Below are 11,761 nucleotides of genomic sequence, written 5' to 3'. Positions count from 1 at the left end.
TATATATATAGTATAATTTCCGTATCGAGACTAAGAAAAAACGAAATATTTTATATTTTGTATGACATCTTTTAGGTGATACAAACCTATCTACAACGTGCTAGTGATGAGGAAGTTAACAAGTTTATAAAGCAAAAGTATTTCATGCATCTAGGAAATCAGATAGCTTTATATCCCGCAAGCGATTCGTTGGTTATCGCTTTAGAGAACTTGGCTGTACGAAGTCCGACTCTAGCAGCAATGCCAATGTTAATGGCGATAATTGCAAAGACTTCAAACTCTGATTCAAGTATAGTCAAGCCATTAATATTATTTATAACTGATGTTATAGCAAAGGTACAGGAATAAAATACATTTTTTTAATAGTAGATTTGACAAACAAAACTGAATTAATTTTTGCCATTTTTCAGAATACGAACGCACTGAAAGTACTTTTAGAACAAGGCTTAATTGAATCATTGGTACAAGGTTTGGTTGGGGCTATGCATAAAGGTAACTCGATGTCCTTTCATCGAGACATTCATGTCCTGTTCGTGACAATTGCGACTAAGCTTCTAGAATTACCTGGCAGTCATCAGATACAAGCGGTATTAGATCTACATGTGATACTTGATTATATGGAAATATCGGAGAAGCTACGATGCTGCACGAGTTCGATTCGCACGATCGTGAGAGACGCACAAGTCGCGTTGTTTGATGGAGAGTTGGACACGCTCGTGACAAAACTGTCGAATCCCTCAGGATTCCGTCTACGTAGCACGGCTTCTTACTTGGCTTCGGCATCTTACTTCACTTCAGGTAATTATGGTGTGTGTAAAAGTTTTAAACATTCATTTATATATGTTCAACATGTTAACGTAGATATAAGAATAATGTGTACATGTCTCGGGCATTACACGTATCTTAGATTGCAGCGGTACTTACTCCATAATTACGTTAGAAATATATTTATCAATAACTTGAATATCGTGATAACACATTTTTCGCATAATTAAAAAATGCATTATCGCATTAACATATTATTACTATTATTCTACACCGCGTGTTTGAATAATTAAGATATTAACTAATGCTTGATTTAGTACGATATATCATTTGAAAAATATTTCTCCAGTTCTTACGACGTCTAGCGAGCAGAGTGATCATGGATCCCCTTCCTCCAGCTATGGTAGCTTCCATGCGAGCTCGCCTCCGGTGCTGCGCGAACCCGGTAAAGGAGAATTGAACGATCGTTTTCGTATCATCGTGATACGCGCGGTTGAATTTATAACGGCGGTCGATATGTCACCGTCCGTCAACGAATTGCAGCTAACGAAGAGATTATTTTCCATCCTTTTGCACGGTTTGTGTAGTCCGCTGGAGAAAAAAAATCATTGGAGCAGTACGTGGTCCATTAAACCAGCGTTGAGAAAATATACAGCTAGAATTATGATATGGTTGTTGGAGCCACATCAAAGTATCAATACGAGAATGTACGCCATTAGATCTTTAATGGAGGAACCAAGAGCTCGCGAAATCCTATCGTGCATTTTGGAGGTTCATCCACAGGTATCTGTGCTAATTAGCTTGAGCGACTAATATTTGTACTTTACGCATTAAGACACGAAATCCGATATTATGTAGAATATTATGTCTAGATGGAACAAAAGTTCACCGTGTTTTTCTGGGACCTATTGCAAAAACGGGACGAGATGCCCAGTGCCGATGCTAGAGTATGCGCAGAACTGAGAGAAGCTCTACGCGTATGGAATCTCGCGAAAGGGATAGAGCAAGCCAATCCAGAAGTGTGGAACGATGAATTAACTCTATTACGTCGAGATTTGCTTCTAGATCGAGATATTTGTATCGACAATTATCCTGCAGTTTTAAGGTAGATGCATATATCATATAAAATATATCATATAAAATCAACGTATGTTTTTTCAAGAATTTAATATAGAATGATATATAATTTTATGTTAGAATCGGCAAGAGATTTGATGCGTTGGCGAAGCAATTAATCGAAAGTGCCATGAATATAACGCGTTCGGTTGTGGAAGAACAAAACCGTGAGCGCAAGGTGTTGATGGAACAGTTGAAACACATGCGAGCTTTAGAGGCTCAGGCAGTGGCCAGGTGGAGAGATATAGCCAAGCGATTAACACATGAATGGGCGCCGTGGCATTTTTCCGACAGCTATCCGAAAAGTTGGGAATTGGATCCGACTGAAGGCCCCGCGAGAGTCAGAATTAGACTTCAGAGATGTCATTTGAATATTGATAAAAAATTCTTCTTGACTGAACATCAAGACAATTTAAGTATGTAAGGATAAATGTTATCATAAAACGAACAATTTATCTTAACAGATGTATTTTGCGTTATTTCTTTTGCGAACGTCCATATGAATAAGCGTAATACATTGGACATACTCTTGTGTGTTTTAATCTTAAATTTTATATTTTATAGAATCTTCCAATATCGAAATGCCGTTGTCGTATTTATTTACGAGTACTCGTGAAGATGCCAATACTGCAGCTTTGATCGAACGATTACACACGACTGAGAAAATACGCAAGATGTCTCAAGCGAAAGTTGTTACACCTAGGGCCGAATTAGCGGGAGAAGTTCTCATTGGTGAGACATGCGTGTATTTCGTTCCGGACAATCCCGATGTGCCGTTACATACGGACGTAAGCAATTTCTCCCTGTGTCACTGCAATTATAATTCACCGACGGAACATCAATTAACCATTCTTAATTGTAGATAGCATTGGGTGGTTTCGATTTGGCTGTAACCGGTGGTACTGCTTGGCGTCTCGAAGATATTCGCGAATTGCACACAAGAAGATATCAATTGCAAGAGAGAGCCATCGAGATCTTTCTCATTACTGGTAGAACGTATTTATTAGCCTTCAATTCATCCAAGGAAAGGGACGAATTTACGACCGAGTTATCCGCTTGCAATTTACCCAGGCGAATCCCTGGTGATGATTTGGGAGAGGCTCTGGCCTTATGGAGAAACGGCGCGCTCACTAATTGGGAATATATTGTTTGTTTGAACAAATTGGCGGGCCGTTCGTATAACGACTTAATGCAGTATCCCGTATTCCCGTTTGTTTTGGCGGATTACATTAGCGACAAGATCGACTTGAACAATCCGAAAATTTATCGGTAAATAATATGGAAAATATATGGGGAATATAAATAGATTTTTTAAATACATTTATGTATTTTACAGAAATTTTAAACGACCGATGGCTGTGCAAGATAAAAAGAACGAACAACATTACATAAATAATTATAATGTAAGTAATTTTAAGTAATATATTACACGTTATCACTATTGTTTGACATTTTTCTTATAGAGTCATTAATAACTATATCTTGATACAGTACTTGAAGCAAACTTTAACAGAAGGATTAAATCTGATTGCCTTAAATCAAGGACCATTCCATTATGGATCTCATTATAGTAATTCTGGAACGGTGTTACACTTCTTGGTACGGCTTCCACCGTTCACTAGCATGTTCCTATGTTATCAAGGTAATTATGAAACTATCCTTTCTTTACAATAATATTAATCAAAAAATTTGTTAAAATTATATGTCTATTTGCAGATAACAATTTTGATATTCCTGATCGAACATTCCATGCGTTAGCTACCACATGGAGATTAACTAGTTGCGATTCCACAACGGATGTGAAGGAACTGATACCGGAATTTTTCTATTTACCTGAATTTTTATTAAATTTCGAAGGTAAATTAGAATCACAATTATTTTTGAAAAAAATAAAGCGAATAAAAAATAGCATACATTTGCAAATACATTCGTATTGCAGGATTCAATTTTGGCGTTCGACAAAATGGTAACAAAGTTGGAGACGTTGAATTGCCGAAATGGTGTGGCGATGACGCGCGTCTATTTATATTGACGCATAGAGCCGCGCTGGAATCAGACATTGTGAGAGAAGTATTACCATATTGGATCGATCTCGTTTTTGGATTCAGACAGACGGGAAAACCGGCGGTAGAAGCCATAAATGTCTTTCATCCTGCTGTACGTTGGTTTTACATTATTACAGATTAGAATTTATGCGCAAATATATTAATAAGCGAGAATGAATATTTATTAATAGTTCACTTCTTGTATTTAGACTTATTACGGATTCGATGTGGAACAAATAGCCGATCCCTTAGAACGTCAAGCCTGGGAAACGATGGTACGAACTTATGGTCAAACGCCTGCACAATTATTTAAAGCTCCTCATCCATTGATTCAGAATCTTAGCAATGTAACGCTTTCTAATCAGACACCGCAGGTTATCGAAGGAGTCAGCGGTAATTTTTCTTTTGTTGATTTAAACTTTAAACTATTAACCGATATCATGAATATCGATAGCACAAAATTAAATCCATTAAACAATGCGATGTTGATATAATTGCAGGTATAAAATGGGGCAATTATGTAGGCGCGCCTGGCAATAAGCCTGTATTATGTTGGAAATTGAAACACAAAACTCCATTAGCTTCTCTAATTCCTCTGGCAACCGGTGACGTTTTCGGTTTACCTAATTACACGACGTTCTGGCTTATACTAAAGAGAAAGGTTATTGATTTAAATCACAATTTTTGGATACTATTGCACTCTTTTCACGATTCGCGAAACTTTATATATAAGTATGATATTTTAGAAATCTCTTGTTTGTTGTAGGTGGTAGTATGGTAAGTGGCATGTCCGTCTTGGGTGCTGCGTTAGCATCATGGAGTGGAACAGATGGAATCGCTAGATTAAAATGTAAAAAAGAACAACCACCGAAACCTTTAATTAAATCCTCAGGCCTCGATCCAGTAAGTATCTGGTAATACACATCTCTCATGATAAACATAAGATACTCCATTAAAAGTTCAATAATAAAACAAGGAGAAAAAACACACAACCAAGTTTATATAAAGATTATTAAAGTTATTGCATTTAAAATGAAATGTTGGATGCAAATCGCCTATTTACTATTAATTACTAATTACTATTTAGATCACGACATTGGGATCAACTCCAGATTGTGGACAACTTTGGATCGGACACTTATCAGGCAGAATTATAGTGCATACATACACTATCGGGACTACAGGCAAAATCGAATTTAGTTTAGCACCTGCAACAACACTTTTAGCCCATAGAAATCGAGTGACAACAATATCTTTGTCACGTGCGTTTAGTATTGCTTGCTCCGGCGATGTTAGTGGAGTTATTGCTATTTGGGATTTAAACAGGTATATGATACAAAAATAAATCCTGTTATGCTTTGTCATTCGTTATATTTTTTATATACATATATATCTTTATTTTGAAACAGTTTAACATATGTGAGGTCAATAGTCTGCGATCAAGGTTATACTATACATCTCTTGTGTATCAGTGAAACACTCGGTGATGTAGCAGTTACTTTTGAGATTCCTAAGTCAGAGCTCAACGTGACCGCCGATCGATCCGAGTTGAGAGTTTATACTATAAATGCAAGAGCTGTAGGCTCCATTTCATCCAAAAGACGTGTAACAGCGCTTTGTTACAGCAGCGCGCCGGAAGGTGTTTCTGTCAATGTTATTGCAACTGGTTTAGACAACGGGATAATAAGGTATGCATGTATTGTATTTTGTTAAATCTATGAGAACAATTATCAAACGAAAGTATTTTTGAACGCAGATTATGGAGCAGTTGGGATTTGCAGTTAGTTAGAGAAATTTCGACTAACGTGAAAAATTGTTGTGCAATAATCGCTGTAGTATGGTCCCTGGATCAACACCATTTATATGCAGTCACAGAAGACTCCACTGTTTTAATTTGGGAGGGATCTAAGCGTCTCAGTAACGGTACTCCAAAATTCGTTAATTTAACCTCATTCTGATCTGTACAATCATAATCTGAACAATTAAAAACTGATGCAAGGACAAATGTATGAACTGAGAACAAAGCTTATGTATAGAGAAAGAGAATTAGATTGGAAACATAAAAGCGATGTTATTTTCTATATTACATTTATCATGTTTTTATTATCTTTTTTGTTTTGTTTATTGTTTTCAACATTATATAATATGTGATTATTTCTGTGTTATTATTTAAGAATTAATGTTCAAATAATTAATTACACTCGAATTTTTTTAATTTTTAGTCACGATCATGACATGTATTGATGGCAAAATGAATAATGTATAGAAGTATTATCTTAGTGATTCTTCTGATACAATGATTATCCCTAGTTATATATATAGCATTCATATAGATTAATATATATATATATATATATAAATTTTTATAAAATAATGTTGCAATAACAAAAACATTTAAAGAAACTATCCTTTTTTTCAATAATTTTTGCTCATTTTTGACATATATATAAAGTAAATGTATTTACTGCATTAAACACTCGTTTTATTTATGTAATGTATATACCTACTATGTAATTGCTTATTTCAAATCTCATTCAAACAAGATTCAATTATTTCAAACATAGGGTAGTACTTAGTTGTTCTTCTTGCAATCTGATCTGCAGTATCTCCACTGGAGTTTACTATGTGTGGGTTTGTATCCGCATGTAACAGAAGAAGCTGAAGAGCAGGGGAATTGTGAGAAGTAGCGGAAACCAGATGTAAAGGTGTTTGATCTCCTTTACTTTTAGCGTTTATATCTGCTCCATTTCCGATCAATGCTTCAGCACATTCCACATTGTTCCAACAGCACGCAGAATGCAAAGGCTGCCATTCATCCTGAGTTTTAGCATCTATTTTTGCTCCTGCTTCTAGTAGATACTGTCGAGAAATAATAACTAGATCATAACATGTATAAAACTTTTAGGATATTTTTATAAACATTAAAGAAAAGAAATAATTTTTAGTTTCTAGGTCACCTCTACTACTTCTATGTTATTGCCGTAACATGCTCTATGAAGTGGAGTATAACCATCCTTATCAGTACATTCCAGCAAGAGGCGATTCTTGTTTACTAGTTTCTTAATTTCTTCTAGATTTCCCTCTTCGGCAGCACTCAACATAGCTTTCGCATCACCTTTTAAAAGAAACACGACATTACTATAAATTCGACATAAAAACAGGCAATTTTAATAAAATAATTTTTATTCCTTGAAAGACATTTTATTCCTTACAAGTGCGATTGATCTCTTGATTCGATATGAAATTACTCAGAATTCTAACCTCTTGCATTACGCTCCGGTTCCACACCATCATCGTCGTCTTCCCAGGCGCTCACTTGCATACGTTCACTACGTGGTGTACTAAGAATTTTATCTCGTATCTCCTCTAAATCTTGTAATTCATCATCTTCCTCTTCTGATGACATGTTTCGTCGTAATTCTTGGCAATCAACCACCGGCTAGTCCTTGATACGTAAAAGCATATCACATATGAGTGTCCATACAATGTGATGTATACGTACAATCAAAACATTTGACACATTTCGAAACGTGACATTTGAGAAAAGCAAATTCGAGCTTCTCTGCTTCTCAAATTTATTGCAATTACCATAATAAGTTACACAAAATGGACTGCTTGAAATTATTGGAAACTTTGGACGTGCTCGGTTGTGCCGGTATTTGCATAAGTACTGAGAATTCGCAGCTGCTGCAGAATTCGCTACTCATTTTGCAGACGGAAAATCATTTTCGAAGATGTTATTATTGGGGTAGAATTAATGGATTACAAAATGATTACCATATCGCGTACGGTTACGAAAAAGATTGCATGAACGGTCGAGTATATCATTATAGGTAATTTGATTAATGTGTATTGAAATGCAATTTCTAGTTTAATAAGAAATTGAATATATGTAGTTCTCGAAATTAATGTACGCTTAAATTATAAAGCTAATCGTATTAATCTTAAACTTATATATTATTTACATTCCACTTTAAAAAAGAATTTTTCTCAGGTTTTTTTTTTTTTAATGCACTTATATCATTGGACGAATTTTGACTAGATGGATATTTACTTTAGCCCTTTTATAATATAGCACAGATGGTATCAATTGGCTGTTGTTGCCAAAAGCGACAAAGTGCGGACGATTCTTAGGTCCTTTGGCTATTAATAGATTCGACGGTGACCCGTCCATTGTCACGAATGTTTATAACGTCAACCCACCGTTTCCGCCAAACGAGGATCCTAAAACTTATTACGATGTAATATCGCTATTAGAGATATATTCCTTCAAATTTTTCCCAAGAAAAATCGAAATTCAAGAATTCGCTAAATTAAATCATTCAATTAGATCATTAATGTAATTTAAAGAGTATTTCAGGCTTAATTTTATAATGTTCAAGAATCTAGTATTCAAGTAGCAAAGTGATGTCAAAATAACGTCTTATTCACCTTGACGTCACTTTGTTATTTGGAATTTATGTAATAAAAGATGGAAAAAAAAAAAAAAAAAAAAAAAAAAAAAAAAAAAAACGGTAAATGCAGGATCCTATGCCGAAAGAATTAAAGGAGGAAGATCGTCTCGCGGCTATCGTGGAATCGATCACGGAAGATGCTATGATCATTCCACGTGGGGCCTGGTTCAAATGCCCGAACGGCGACGTGATCGAGAATCCGAGCTTCGAGGGTCTTTGCGCCTCGGATGCCTCGCATTTAAAATCCTACTTGCACGCTCGTTTACCGAAAGAGAAATGGAACACCAATTTACTGTCTCGGCCCGATTATAATTACGCGTTGGATTTCCTGGATAGCATAGACATGGATGTTCCTCAAGGTATCGATATACAAATAGAGCGATAGAATTAATTATGAATTAAACGATAGCAAGAACGCATAATGCGACGACGTTATTTTATGATCACATTAAAGTTTAATGCCGTGTTATTTTAATATATTATTTAGCTATGATCGATTATATATATTAAAGTATCCATTTATTTATTTCCACAGAATGTTGGGATATGCAATTTCTTTTGGGCGGTCGCCTGGTCATTTTGCATAGTCTATATTGGCATGGAATGACTTTCTTTCATAAATTAAATTCTCCGCATTATGGATTTTTATATGTCGGGCATGGAAAAAAGAATCTAGATCTCCCATTCATGTACTAATATGAAATACAAAAATAATTTTATGCAAAATTGTAATGCTAATAATGAGTAATTTAAATTAAAATAATTTGAATTTCAACCATGAAGTTAATAAAAGCATGATACGTTTCAAACGTATCGAGCGTAACGCATGAAATTGTCTACCTACAATGTATGAAGTATTCTACGAAAAGTGTGAACGAACGATATGTTCAGTCGAAACGAGTAATCGATACGTGCAACGCGAAATAATTCCGCCCGCCATTGTTCTTAACGTCCGGTTCCCGTCACGAAAATCCATTGTCCATCCGTACTCTCATTCGCATCCGCGCTTGACAAATTTCAAATTTGCGACAACATTAAATTTCGTGCTTCCTGCGGAACGCGTGCATTCTCGCGTCGGTCTGAAATTCAGGATTCTACGAAATCAAACCTGTATAGCTGCAAAAAAAAAAAATGGCTTGAATCGCGAGGAAATAACGAGCTCCGAGAAATGCGCCGGATATCCCTAATAGTTGCACGTAAGTTATCAATTTTATATCGCTCATAGAAAGAAATAAAATATGATTAACATCAAACTAACTGAATCAGATATTAAAGCCGAAAAATAAATTTCGTCATTAGACGCTATAGTATTACAACGACATTCCAATTATCAAAAGATATAAATCTCTTTTTCAGATATTATAATATAATAATAGTAGAACACATAATGAGCGTTTATTTTAAAATTCTAGCGATAATATTCTGAGAACAATTAAAAAATAGATATATCCAGACATTAAAATTTATTTGAGTAACGAAAAGGAAGTAGAAAATGATATTGAGAACGAGATAAATGTAATAAAATAAAATAAAGTTACGCATAAAATGAATAATACAACATAAAAGTATCGCGCATTGCATTTTGCGCATCAGTATTCAAAAATAGAGACTTGAAAATTTCAGCATCGAAGAATATACATCGCATCTTTTCGCTCGAGTGGACAGTACAGGCGCTTCAAACGGTCGCGACTTTCGCGCGCTTTCCTAGTCTTGTGTCGCGCGTGGTTGCTGCTAGATGGCGCGCGCCAGCGTTGCGACGTTCGCGCATGTAACCGGCCGGGGACGCGCACAAGCGCAGTCGAGCAGCGGAGTCGAACGTAGTGACCGGCGTCTTCTGTAGTGAAGTGTTGCGTTGATTGCGAGTGATTCCAAGGAACGACCTGTGCTCTCTCTGTGGATCCGACGACAATATTTCGCCGCGCACGGTGAGTGCTAGCAAGTAATTGCGTAGCGAACGCATCGCGGACATTATCGCCTGTTATCGCGTCGAAATTTTTTCCTTCCATTTCAAACGCGAGGTAAGCTCTCGAACCGGGACGCGTCCGACCGGCCGGCAAACCGGCTTCGTTTCTCGGCACGTGGTAATTTTGAGAGAATTTCGTCGACTGGAATACGCTCGGATCTCGTTGTATGCAAGGAGAATATCGATTGATATGTCCGGAATGTTTCCGGTTGAGATACATGCTCCAAGTCCCTTCCCCCCCTCGACCGATGACAGGCGACGTGAATGTTGCTGCTGTTCGTGCGCAAATTAACCATTACCTGGCGTTGGAGCAATTTTCGGTCCTTTCGTCAGTTATGATTACGGGTGTTGCGTAGGAAAGTTTCCTGGAAATATATATAACGCATTTTTCAAAAATTTTGCGGAGTAAGAATTATGATTATTGTGACGATCATTTGAAATATTCAACAAAATGTGCAAACCATTTTCGTTGAACATTAAAACGCATTTATTCAATGCGGCGACAATCGATACGTATAATTTAGAGGGAATTTAAGTATGAGAGAGAGAAAAATTATATGGAATGGAATATAACTACTGGAAATATCTCTAGGCTTTTTATGGATTAAAGACTAAAGCAATAAAAATGCCGGCTTTATCACACGTGTGAATGGCGTGAGATATTTATTATTGTCCCTTATTTATGTGGATATTAGCTTTTTCATATTTACGTGATGGCATTTAAGCAACGTGTCGTGCTCGATTCAAGGTTAGCAAGGTCAGAGAGAATTACAGACTTGTTGTCTGACAATAACCACATATTTCTTATTCTCTTCTCTTTGAAAAATGCATAAAGAACAATTAGTTTCTTCAAGTATATTTTTAATTTTGTTCCGCGACGTGAAGAAATTTTATCAAATCATAATTTATATATTTTTATTATCTGCCACGTGTATAGTTATGGCATATTTATCTCTTTCTCTCGTACTTAATATTTTTCATAAATATTGTATGAAGCAATATGCTATGTATAAAAAATAAGATATTAGCATCGTATGTATTTGATTCTGGCGCGAATTAATGAAAAATCACATGTTAAATACAGGAATTAATACAGCATTAAATATTATTTTGCCGCTCGAAATAGAATAAAGTTCTCAAAATAAAGTTGATTCAGTTGAAAAATGGAATAACATGTATACAATTGAAGGATTCGATGTAATTTGTAAGACATTATTTAAATATGTGAAGTTATGCGTAAACTCGATCTTACAAATTTCGAGATTAATTCCTGCTTTGAATATTTCAATTATATTATTCATATATGATTATATTTATATATTATATATACTTATTATTTGTTCACATTTTTATTTATTTATATTACTTATATGTGAATTATTACTTATATATGTATAAATTATATTGCATATACTTAT

The 11,761-nt window shown here is 35.5% G+C and overlaps 3 protein-coding genes across 5 annotated transcripts in view; 2 read left to right on the top strand and 1 right to left on the bottom strand.

The window, feature by feature from the left end:
• The window catches only part of LOC115245989 (lysosomal-trafficking regulator), a 16,697-nt gene extending 10,496 nt beyond the window's left edge, over nucleotides 1-6,201 (top strand). The window contains 18 exon segments of the mRNA XM_029824532.1: nucleotides 76-336; nucleotides 411-798; nucleotides 1,115-1,548; nucleotides 1,638-1,870; nucleotides 1,963-2,297; nucleotides 2,446-2,669; nucleotides 2,744-3,150; nucleotides 3,218-3,284; nucleotides 3,373-3,523; nucleotides 3,598-3,738; nucleotides 3,821-4,038; nucleotides 4,136-4,319; nucleotides 4,427-4,561; nucleotides 4,564-4,587; nucleotides 4,693-4,829; nucleotides 5,014-5,252; nucleotides 5,336-5,614; nucleotides 5,683-6,201. Of these exon segments, the coding sequence (XP_029680392.1) occupies nucleotides 76-336; nucleotides 411-798; nucleotides 1,115-1,548; nucleotides 1,638-1,870; nucleotides 1,963-2,297; nucleotides 2,446-2,669; nucleotides 2,744-3,150; nucleotides 3,218-3,284; nucleotides 3,373-3,523; nucleotides 3,598-3,738; nucleotides 3,821-4,038; nucleotides 4,136-4,319; nucleotides 4,427-4,561; nucleotides 4,564-4,587; nucleotides 4,693-4,829; nucleotides 5,014-5,252; nucleotides 5,336-5,614; nucleotides 5,683-5,884 (4,059 nt within the window). The 3' untranslated portion in view covers nucleotides 5,885-6,201.
• On the bottom strand, nucleotides 5,298-8,044 carry LOC115245990 (ankyrin repeat domain-containing protein 49-like). Of its 3 annotated transcripts, none has more exons than XM_029824534.1 (4): nucleotides 7,188-7,508; nucleotides 6,884-7,041; nucleotides 6,434-6,785; nucleotides 5,298-5,885 (listed from the first exon to the last, which is right to left on the bottom strand). In XM_029824534.1, the coding sequence occupies exons 1-3, from the start codon at nucleotides 7,330-7,332 to the stop codon at nucleotides 6,450-6,452; spliced, it is 639 nt and encodes a 212-aa protein (XP_029680394.1). In that variant the 5' UTR covers nucleotides 7,333-7,508; the 3' UTR covers nucleotides 5,298-5,885; nucleotides 6,434-6,449. The 3 variants fall into 3 exon arrangements, with proteins under 3 accessions (XP_029680394.1, XP_029680395.1, XP_029680393.1); XM_029824535.1 differs by lacking the exon at nucleotides 5,298-5,885 and adding an exon at nucleotides 7,981-8,044 and having other exon boundaries at nucleotides 6,358-6,785; nucleotides 7,188-7,371; XM_029824533.1 differs by lacking the exon at nucleotides 5,298-5,885 and adding an exon at nucleotides 7,515-7,618 and having other exon boundaries at nucleotides 6,358-6,785; nucleotides 7,188-7,371.
• Nucleotides 7,520-9,076, top strand: LOC115245991 (radial spoke head protein 9 homolog). The gene is made up of 4 exons (XM_029824536.1): nucleotides 7,520-7,759; nucleotides 8,002-8,167; nucleotides 8,451-8,739; nucleotides 8,916-9,076. Exons 1-4 carry the CDS (start codon nucleotides 7,533-7,535, stop codon nucleotides 9,074-9,076), a joined length of 843 nt encoding a protein of 280 aa, XP_029680396.1. The 5' UTR covers nucleotides 7,520-7,532.
• Nucleotides 9,077-11,761: the final 2,685 nt, after the last annotated feature.

The sequence above is a fragment of the Formica exsecta genome, unplaced genomic scaffold (genome assembly GCF_003651465.1).
Source record: "Formica exsecta isolate Colony F162 unplaced genomic scaffold, ASM365146v1 scaffold138, whole genome shotgun sequence".
NCBI lineage: Eukaryota > Metazoa > Arthropoda > Insecta > Hymenoptera > Formicidae > Formica > Formica exsecta.
This window is presented reverse-complemented; position numbering and strand designations above follow the sequence as displayed.